Below are 10933 nucleotides of genomic sequence, written 5' to 3'. Positions count from 1 at the left end.
CTTACAGTTAGACACAACACTGTCATTGCAAGTGACCCTCAGTTAGTTGACTTTTATGTTCAACTGCTAAATTCGTTACTGATAAAAAAGGGCTTCTACTGTACCTAATTACCTTAACACTAGAACCGCCAGAGGTTTTTGTATAGGCCTACCTAAACCCGTCAAATCCCGCTATTAGAATGCAATTTTTAACAACATAGGGTGCTACATAACACACTTTCAGGAAAAGTCAGGGACTGGAAGACTTTAATATTTTATTGAAAAAAAGTTACATTGCACACACACAACATTCATCACACAAATTGACCCGATTGGCGGTTCTAGTATTAAATAAACTCACTAATTAATGAAACCAGTTCAATACGCATTATTCTTATTCTTATCATTCTTTATGAGCGCAGAAATAGTCATAAAATCAGATCTGTTTTTTAAATGAAATCTGACGGTAGGCAGTTAGCTCTGATCACCTATGACAAATGCGCCGCACCTAATCGCTGGCCATTCAGCCACAGACACTGTTCGAAATGGGGGGGAGCTAGGGGGAGCTTGGCTCCACCAAAGAGGGAGGGAGCTCCCCTGAAGGCTGACTTTGAGATAAATAGGGGGAGCCCAAAACAGTCGTGCATATTTGTGTCACACAGATTAGAAATGTTGAGTTTCTGTAAATAACAGTTCTTGAAATAAATAATAGTTATTGTTCATTACAGTTTCTGAATATTTGTTTTATATTTGTGAATATGTCTGGGTGTTGCCATCTGTATGTGGCGGCGCTGCATTCTTACTTACGTTGCTATGATTATGGCGGTGATGCCGGCGCGGTATTTGAAATGTTCATATTGATATTTTTTTAACTCTGGCTGTGTAATAAAAAAATATGGCAAAACGAAAACAGCCAAGCGTCACAGCTTTTGGATTCACAAGCAAAGAAGCGAAGGAGTCTAAAAATGACAACGTGAACGGAAAACAACTTTTAGTTGGCCGGCTGTAAGCGGCGTTAGGGTCGAGTTTGACAGCTCCACACCGAGGGAGAGGCCTGCCGATGCGGAGCCTGAAGAGGCTTCAACAACGGCCACATCCGCCGGCATAGTGACACCGTCTGTATTAGTAGAAGAGTGTTTTTATAGCAATTGATCGCATCCGCGCTGCTGCGCCAGTCAACAGAGCGTGCGTGTGACATATTTAGTAGCAGGATATACTCTGAAAAATAGGGCTCCCCGAAAGCAAATGGGTAATTCAAAAACTGACAGAGCTCCCTCTATACAAATCAAACTGTAGAAGGTGTGAAAGCACCTATTGTTTTAAATAATGGTCGGAATGTGACCGTGACCTGTGAGCCTTCTGAATTACCGTGGGACAGCACATTCTAAACTAAAATGTTCAATCAATAAAGTAACATCTTATCTTATCTTAATAATATCTTCATATTAATAATAATAATAAATCTTACAGTATGTGTCCGAAAGGGAGCAGGAGGAAGCAAACACAAAAATATACTGCATATTAAAGCAAACGATTGTGAAGGTTAAAGTATGAGCATAACAAATAAAGAAGTGTAATGTAAACATTTACATTATAATTATGATTATTTAATATATAAAGACTATATATTATTGAATTAAAAGATTAGATATACTTTAGTTGATCTAAAATATTGATGTGTTAAAATGCTCTTCAAAACACAACTGAAAGTTCATGAAACTTGTCTTTCTGTATTTGTGAATGAAGCGCCAGCTCCTGGTTAAAACCTGAAATTGAAAATCTGGCAACGCCCTCTTGGAAAATAGTGGGAGGGCTTAACATTCCTCTATACTGGTCTTTGGCTGGTGGTAGGCAGGAAGCTGTAAGCTGGAGTCCGAAATTCAGTGCTCCATCTGTATATATATATATATATATATATATATATATATATATATATACACACACACACACAAACTAATTTTGCTGACCCTATCCCTCCGTAGTCTTTCAAGTAGGAGGAGAAATGCCAGCGTTCTCCTCCGGTTTACAGGCACTGTGTAAATATATATAGAATAATTATGATGATGAATACATTTTTGGCCACTAAAATACAGCAACACATCTTTGATTCATGTCGTTTATAACTGGGATATTACAATTATCATTAACTTTGTCTGTACAAAGTAGTCTGTCCAGGAAATATGCCCAAATCAACTAAAACTGCGAGCCGGCAGGCAAGACGCTCCGCTTCTGAAATGCTTCTGAAACGCGCCCGGTAGGGTATGACGCCGGAGGAGGCCGGACCAAAACCGCGGCGCAGCCGTTACGCGACGCAGACGGACCCGGTGAAAACTAGGGGTAAGACATTGTTGATTATGGTCTTTCCATTGGACAATAAGAAAAATAATGAATAAAGCCAACCTCATCGTATAAAGAACCAAGCTGTTGATGAATATCAACATTCATATACATATTCTCAACCTTCATGCTCCTTATAAGGTAAAACATAATTATCTAAAATTGATGCCTGACACTAGGATCTTAAAACACTACATGTGACTGACAAATGCAATTGCCCTTTCGCAAAGCCACGCCCCCCCTTGGTTACTGTTGCTAGTCCGACAAGCTGAGAGCCAGATGCGTTAAACAAAGCCATAATGGAGGGTCTCCGTAACGTCGGAGTCGCCTTAACAGACTCATTTTGGAGCAATAACGCAGCAATATCCTCCAGGTCCCGACAAAAGGGGCTACAATACGCTATGGAGGGTTATATCCACAGTATAAACAGAAAAGAGGGAGGCACAACATCAATAGAGGCACTTGCATACAGGTCGCAGTGCAAGAGTGAAAAACCACATGAGCTGTATGTCAAATTCGACGGAATTATTATTATTATTTTGGAATAAAACAATACAATCACAAGAGGCATTACATTTTGAAGTTTGTCTAAAGTTAACTACCGTTTCCTTGGTGGCTTTCTGCATCCACCTTGTTGTTCCTTTGTGGGGGTCGGGGTGCCCACTTGTGCAGCAGGATTAGGGAAGTCGGCAGTAGGCTTTCCATTAACAAAATGCTACAAAGATTAAAGCAAAATATAAATGAATGATTGCCTGTTGGCTTTCTTGTTTGTACTTTGACCACAGGTAGACTAATAACGGAGCTCAGCTGTTCAGACATTATTATGCATCAAGTGATATACATGGTCAAAACGACCTAGAAGCACACAGCTTACAGCTGTAGTCGTGTGACTTTAGCTAACGTTAGTTAGTGAAATTAGTTAATTAAATTAGTTAGTTAATTTGTGAATGTAATCTTTGCTAGCTAGCTAGCTACGTTAGCACTTATTTACCTTGGAGCAAACGTATTTGTGTTTGTTGATATTCGCCATATTCAGCTGGGCATGGGGCCTGCCGCATTTCTTTATCCACTGGCGGTATCTCTCCTCTCGGGTTTTGGGTTTAGGAAACGGGTAAAATATCACCCCCCCCCCTCTAAGCTTATGGGATATCTGCTATCCGATTTCCAAAGACCATAAGCACAACGCTTCACCATTTTCGCAATGAATTTGAACGCTATGCTTGTCGGACTTCCACAGGGAGCCGCGCACGTGATCAAATATGATTGGACAACGGGCATTTAGGGGCGTGGCTTTGCGAAAGGTCAATTACAGTGACTTACCATATACTCCCTAATGAGATGTCCATCGTCCTCACCAAGGTTGATGCAAAGTGCTTGAGGATTGCTTCCCTTTTAAGGTTAACATCACTTGTTGCCTGTGTCAAAAAAATTACAATTATTAAAATATTTCTAAATACATCAATAATAACAAAATTGTCTATAAATTGTAGAAGATTTACAACCTGTAGTAACCTAAATATACAATATATATTACAAATTCTACTCATCCAGGGACTTTTCACCAAGAGCAATGCTCTGTTCACAACTGGAATCTGCCTAGTACAACCACAGTCTGATCTGTTGGCCACTGAGGATTAAGTGACTTGCTCAAGGCAGGTTCTGCTTTTTCACTTTCCCCACCTTTCCAGTCACAAGCCTGCTTCTCTAACCAGTATGCCACTATTGCCTTATTAAGATCAGATTTGCTTAGAAATGTGTCTTGCATTCTTGCACCTGGCAAGTAATCCAGGCTGTTGTGAGGAAAATGGGGCTCTATAAGGTACTGGACAGGTACATTTCATAAAATTGCTCCATAGAGTATATGACAATTTGTATAAAAAGGTGTATACACACATTTACCTTTTGCAAGATCGCCAGATGTTTGGCTAGTTTCTGGCCAACAACTCCTCCCTTCTTCTGGAAGACAGATGTCAGCTGAGGTAGATGGCTGTCCAACTGCGCCATGAAGGCTGTTTCAAGTGGGATAGTTGTTATGCGCTGGAATTCAGCCTGTATCTGTTATGCAAAAACAAAATGACAGAAGACAAAGAGCACATTCAGACATTGGTGTAGTGATATTTTGTATCTGCTATTTAATTAAAGGATAGATTCTAATTGTGACCTCCTCCTTAACCAAGTCCTTGATAAGATGTGTATTGGTGTACAGTGTGTTCTAACCAGTATTTCTATTAATGTAAGGTAATTGCAAGGAATCAGAACTAGACCTGTAAGCTGTATGGTTGTTTAAACCTTGCTAATACTTTTTTTAATTGACAATGGGTAAAATGTTGAGTTATAAAGTGAAAACCCCAATTCCAGCAGCAGCTGTTTTCTTCAGACAATCAAACAGACAGTTAGAGAATAGCTGCTGAAGAAAGCGGAACATTGAGCAGCTAAAGAGCCAAATACTTTACTAAGGAGTTGGTGGAGAGCATAAACAGAGCTAAAAGATATTGAATATTGAAGTGATGCAAACACAGGTATGGTGAAAAAAGAGAGAACTATTCGAAGCAGAAAAAAAACAGCGTAAGTCTATGGTAATATACCATCTGACAAAGGCCTTTGCTATAATCCTTCAATTAACTGGCTGTTCTTTATAATTTACTCAGATCAATAGGAGACAGAGATGTTAAGTTATAAATCAAGTAGGGATGCACGATATTGGTTTTTTGAAACCGATACCGATACCGATAACTTCCTGCTTTTCAAGACCGATACCGATACTGATAACCGATAATAATATTATATATATATATTAGGGCCGGGACTCGATTAAAAAAATTAATCTAAATAATTACAGGCTTTGTAATTAATTAACCGCAATTAATCGCATTTTTAATCACATATAAATATTTGACCTGAGAACAGTGAGAAGCAATTTTTTTCAGATGGATTTTAGTATAACATTGAATAATGACTCAATACATAAGCTTAAGCAACAAAACATTGTTTATTTTTTTCAAGGATGTACTTAACCAAGACCAACAGAAAAGTGCAATTTTTGCCATAAAGTGTAGCAATAGCATATTTAGGAATATAGTACATTTCAGAGATTCAGGTAGCCTATAGGTAGGTAGACCTTCTGTAAACTATAACACTTTGTTTTTTAAGTATAACACAATACTTTCAAGTACATTCAGAACATTGGAAACCCTGACTATTAGAAAACATCTCTCTGTTGCTTCAGAGGCCATAACAGACTTTGTTGATTTAAAAAATCTAATCAATTTCAGTCCAACTCTCTCAATAACCTTGGCCAAAACAATAAACAGTTCAACATAAAGTGCCAGTTGCACCAACAACATAATAAATAGTTCAACATAAAGTGTACTGTACCATTTAAAATAAAATAAAAAAGTGCCAGTGATTGACTTCAATCCCTGCTATTCTTCCAATATCCTGATGAAAAATAAAATCTCTCTGTTGCATAGGCCACTGTTTGATCAACGCGAATTGGGTGTGGGTCCTTGTACTCCGAGTTGGGCTAACGTCCGCGCTAGCTTCCACGCTAGCTGCTATATGTTTTGCATTGAGGTGATACTTGAGGCTTGATGTGCTGCGGTGATATGCGAATTCCTTTTTGCATAATTTGCCAACAACTGTGCTCTTATTGACGCTTCCATCCGTCCGTTTTTTAAAACAAAATGTCCCATCCACGGGGCCAACCAAAGCGGTCTCATCAGCTTCTTTGTTCATGTTTGACTATTGTTCACTGTGGTTTGTTGTTGTTTGAAGTCATGAACGTTAGTTGGTGCTCCAGTATAATCGGTACCCCTGAAACTCATCCAGTGAGAAACGTTCCGCGGTGCAAAAATAAGTGCGATTAAAATGCGTTAATTTTTTTAACGCGTTAATTTTTGTGTAATTAATTAATCTTAATTAACGCGTTAAAGTCCCGGCCCTAATATATATATATTAAATGTACCTGTTTTTTTTTCGTCGTTTTAGCCCTGGGGTCGTCTCTGGCAAACCTCTTGCCTTTTTCAAAAGCCTCGTCGATAGGTAAAAGCCCCGGTGCCTTTGCAGCTGGCTTTGGATTCGCCCCTAGTTTAGCAGCGCAGGCGTCTTCGTACGCTTTTAACACACCATCGTAGCGATGGCGACGTTTCAGGTGACTAATCAGGTTGGAAGTATTATAGCTCGTTGCCTTTTTCCCTCCTCGTGGAACTTCTGCATTGCATTTGTTAATACAAATAGCAAGCGAACTATCTAACTCTGAAACTTTGAAATAGTCCCATACTACCGACAACATGTTTGTTTACTGTCCTAGCTTCACGGCCGCACACCATTTACGTCACAGCCAGGCATGAGTTAGGGAGCGCTGGATTTGTGAAAAACTCCCCTCTTCCTAAACCACTAATACCACAGTACTGGCAAAACGGGAGGAGCCGAGTGAAAAACAAGCGCCCCTCATCCCAATCCACCCACACCGCAGTATTTTTTTCTTTTTTTTTACCCAAAAAATATATTGTATATTATCGGGGCTATTAATACTTTTATCGGGTTTATCGGGATGACGTCATAATTCCTAATATCGGACCGATAATTATCGGGCCGATAATTATCGTGCACCACTAAAATCAAGGGTTTTTATTATTATTTACAGCAGGGGTGGGGAACCTTTTTCCTTTCAATTTGTACAACATCCTCCGAGGGCCGTACACATTATTGAACTCAACCTCTGCTTACAAAAACTAAAATCACAGCCCATTAATTTGGCCTTTCTTTCATGCTGTGCAAAGAAAAAGCAACCTCTTAATCCAGATATCTCACCATGACTCATGTTTGACGCATGCATGCATGCATGCATTCACGTGCACGATTGTGGCATGACCACCAAAACTCTTTTGTTACTGTCATAGGCTATAGTATTTTATACCTGTTAATAATTTAGTCTCTAATGTCTCATTAATAACTATAATGATCATATCAAGGTCTGCCTTAACCTCACTGAGCTGAGGTTATTTGAGCCTCTCAGGAGAGAGCTCTCTTCCACCTGAAAAACTCTTTAAATTCGTTAGCATAGCTAGCTAACCAGATGTAACAACAGATTGCCACTGTGCTTACAACTAAAGACACAGCCTCGCAAACACTGCGCCATGTGTACGGCTCCTTATGGGTAATGCAATATTTGAAGAGCTGGAGCGGCGTTCCGATGCTCTCCGTTACTCCTTTCAGACGAGACATAACCACGTGAAGACACGTTATGCTCGTGTTGTGTTCAATGAACCTGTCCTTGGCCAGGAAAAAACAGGCACTCGCTTGTTTAATTATTTTGCGATCTAGATTTCTTCTTCTTTTTTTAAGTGAGAAGTTGTCTGACGGACCCCCCCCACCCCCAAAAAAAACGAAAACTCTTTGGTTCTCCACGAATTACACAAGTCACCCAAATCAGCTTTAAAAAAGCGGGAGGCGCCGAAAAGCGACTAATTTGCATCACTGATATTGGACTTATCAGATGGACAGAAACACCATTTCAAATGTATGATCATGTTGCTCTGTATCAGCTCGATGTGCACAGTACAGGCATTTCACCATACATTCACCATGTGAAATATATAACTTACCTCATCAATATGAAGTATTGTGAGTAAGGTTCTGTTCCACATCACACCAACATCAGATAGCAAAACCTGCAATAAAAATAAAGATGAGTAGAAATTAAAACAAAAAATATTGGTAAATGAAAAAAGGTAATTGATTGCCAATGATTACTAACTTGTGTTAGGCCAATGACTCAAAATCCTACAAACTCCTTTGTGACAAACAATGTAACGTTTTTTTTTTTTAAATAGAGCCTAAATATGACTGGATGTGGTGCACTTTTGCTAAATGTTTAGACAAATGGCTTGTGTGCCCTTACATGCTCAACCGTTATTGCACTTGATGGAACCTTTTAAAAAGTGAGAAGGTTTTCTTAATTCTTTCATTGTAGAGTATAATGACATTAAGTGAGTGAGTGAGTGAGTGAGTGAGTGAGTGAGTGAGTGAGTGAGTGAGTGAGTGAGTGAGTGAGTGAGTGAGTGAGTGAGTGAGTGTGTGTGTGTGTGTGTGTGTGTGTGTGTGTGTGTGTGTGTGTGTGTGTGTGTGTGTGTGTGTGTGTGTGTGTGTGTGTGTGTGTGTGTGTGTGTGTGTGTGTGTGTGTGTGTGTGTGTGTGTGTGTGTGTGTGTGTGTGTGTGTGTGTTGCATGCATGTAGCAGCCGCGTGTGTATAAACTGCCCCGCCCCCTCGCACACAGATGGGGGAGAGATCTCCCTTACCAACGTGATTTCACATGTTTAGTTGTGTCCTATATTACCACAATGATAAGAACAAGTTAAAAAGAAACATACTGTACAGCCGGTCAGGAACACAGTAGGAATGGACAGTATATAAGCCAGGGCAGCGGGGAAGGTGAAGCTACAAAAAAAAGCATAGTAACAGGCAGTTAACATTCAACTTGTATTATCCACAAACTAATAAGAAAGTCTAACAAGACAAAGATTGGATTTATCACATATTTAATTTGAAAGCAGTATCAACTTATCTTATAATGTTAATGTTGCATGTTACACTTCAATTAGGTTACTTAAACATTACTACACAACTAAGCTAGGTTAACAGTAGGCTAACAGTTAGCTAGCTGCTGTAGGACTATGTTAACGGTTGCTAATGTTAATCTATCAAAACACACAGTCGATAGCGTTAATGTTAGCTATAAAGCTACCTGTTTAAGTATAATATAATACACCCAAGGCTATAAATGAGCTACTTACTTAAAACGGAGAGCCGTGGAGAACCTTCACCTCACGACAGTGGAGCTACGCAGGCAGTCCAGTCCTTCAGATTCCGAATGGAAAATGGAGGGAAAAGTGGCGGGCTGTTTGTGTATGCACATCCGCAGACAGGACAGTATATGTGGTAATTAAATTGTACATATTTTTTTCGAATTAGGCTACTTTTAAATGAATGAAATTACTTAATTTTAAACATTACATTACATTACATTGCATTTAGCTGACGCTTTTATCCAAAGCGACTTACAATAAGTGCATTCGACCAGGAAGATACAACCTTTAAGAAAACAGAATCATATAAGTACATCAGGTTTCATAGAGCCAAACATTTCAAGTGCTACTCAACTGGCATTTAGAAAGCCAGCCCTTTATTAGTATATAAGTGCTTTGTTAGTAATTTTATCGCTCGAAGTGGAGTCTAAAGAGATGAGTTTTCAGTTTGCGTCGGAAGATGTGTAAGCTATCTGCTGTCCTGATTTCAATGGGGAGCTCATTCCACCATTTTGGAGCCAGGATAGCAAACCCACGTGTTTTTGCTGACGGGAACTTGGGTCCCCCTCGCAGTGCGGGTGCAGCGAGCTGTTTGGCTGATGCAGAGCGGAGTGCACGTGCTGGGGTGTACGGTTTAACCATGTCCTGGATGTAGGAAGGGCCGGATCCATTCGCAGCATGGTACGCAAGTACCATTGTCTTGAAGTGGATTCTAGCAGTTACCGGAAGCCAGTGAAGGGAAATGAATAAAATACAAACATATTTCAGTATTCTGAGCCCCATTTATTTTCCTCACGGATGGCAATAAAGTCCGACATTATACAATTTAAAATATAACTGTGGCTTGATATTAAGTAAGCAAATGTTTTTATGAACCACGCACATTCCTGTCTTCCAAAAGACGTGGTGCAGGCACGAAACATACTACCAATAGAACAACATACTTTTACAATCGTTCTGTGTGACACTAAAAAAAAGAGGAAAATCGTGTTGACGAACATGAATCAATAATTTACATTTCGTAACTATAACACGAAATAACGTGAGACTGGGTTGTAGCTACATGACCAAAGTCATTTTGTGATGTAAGTTAAGTATGTTATGTTGCTACATGGTTAGGTTTAGAACAACATAACTAGTTGGTTAGCTTTAACAGCTGAGTGAACACCTGAATTTGCCATTGGGGATAAAATAATAGGTTCCTCTTCTTCTTCACGATCATGGTTTGGGTTAAACATATGTGTTATGAAACTGAAGTTAATTACGTAAGCTAAGCTATGTTACATACATGAAGTATATTGGGTATGTAAGTTAAATCACACACATAAGTTAAAATAAATCAATGTTGGTTTCCATGCACGATACAACTAGTAGTCTCCTATATGAATGTCTTGCTAGACTTCCTACACATACTTAGTCACTCTATACCACAAAATCTGACTTCCTTCTTTATTCATGTAATTTTAATGAAGCAAAAAGATACAGCTCGTGCAATGCTATATCGTTACCTAGATTGTTATAGTTTTACTGAGAGCCACTACGCACATAACTGAATGTCGATATAATGGTCAATGGCATCTGTGGTATACCATTCATAGAAAAATATTAAGTCTCACAACATCTCAGTGCATAACTCTGTATGTAAATAATGACACTGCTCAATAAGATGACTCCAATGAGAGATCAAGCTAATGTTAGCATCTTCACTGGGACCATTTAGCAAACAGCTAATAGCTCTTCTCCACGGGAGGCCATCAGAGCTCTGCTCTGTGTCGGCTTCTCTCAGAATGGCTGTGCTGGAAATGGCACA

The 10933-nt window shown here is 39.3% G+C and overlaps 1 protein-coding gene across 2 annotated transcripts; it reads right to left on the bottom strand.

The window, feature by feature from the left end:
• Window positions 1-1339: 1339 nt before the first annotated feature.
• Window positions 1340-9232, bottom strand: LOC307039108 (uncharacterized protein). 2 transcript variants are annotated; one of them, XR_013808146.1, is made up of 6 exons: window positions 9112-9232; window positions 8689-8755; window positions 7923-7988; window positions 4210-4371; window positions 3637-3731; window positions 1340-3031 (listed from the first exon to the last, which is right to left on the bottom strand). XR_013808146.1 is itself a non-coding variant. In XM_079680907.1 (6 exons), the coding sequence occupies exons 3-6, from the start codon at window positions 7962-7964 to the stop codon at window positions 2911-2913; spliced, it is 414 nt and encodes a 137-aa protein (XP_079537033.1). In that variant the 5' UTR covers window positions 7965-7988; window positions 8689-8755; window positions 9112-9232; the 3' UTR covers window positions 1340-2910. The 2 variants fall into 2 exon arrangements, 1 of the variants encoding a protein (XP_079537033.1); XM_079680907.1 differs by having other exon boundaries at window positions 4216-4371.
• Between the last annotated feature and the right edge of the window lie 1701 nt (window positions 9233-10933).

Source organism: Notothenia rossii (assembly GCF_949606895.1).
Source record: "Notothenia rossii genome assembly, chromosome: 1".
In the NCBI taxonomy this organism is placed as follows: domain Eukaryota; kingdom Metazoa; phylum Chordata; class Actinopteri; order Perciformes; family Nototheniidae; genus Notothenia; species Notothenia rossii.
Note: the sequence above shows the minus strand (reverse complement) of the source record. Positions and strands in the feature narration are given on the sequence as shown.

Coding starts and splice junctions, on each gene's coding strand:
- LOC307039108 (XM_079680907.1), bottom strand. CDS start 7,964: ATGTGGAACAGAACCTTACTCACAATACTTCATATTGATGAG. Junction 4,372..7,922: donor CAATACTTCATATTGATGAG/GTAAGTTATATA, acceptor TTTGCATAACAG/ATACAGGCTGAATTCCAGCG. Junction 3,032..3,636: donor ATCTCATTAGGGAGTATATG/GTAAGTCACTGT, acceptor TAATCTTTGTAG/CATTTTGTTAATGGAAAGCC.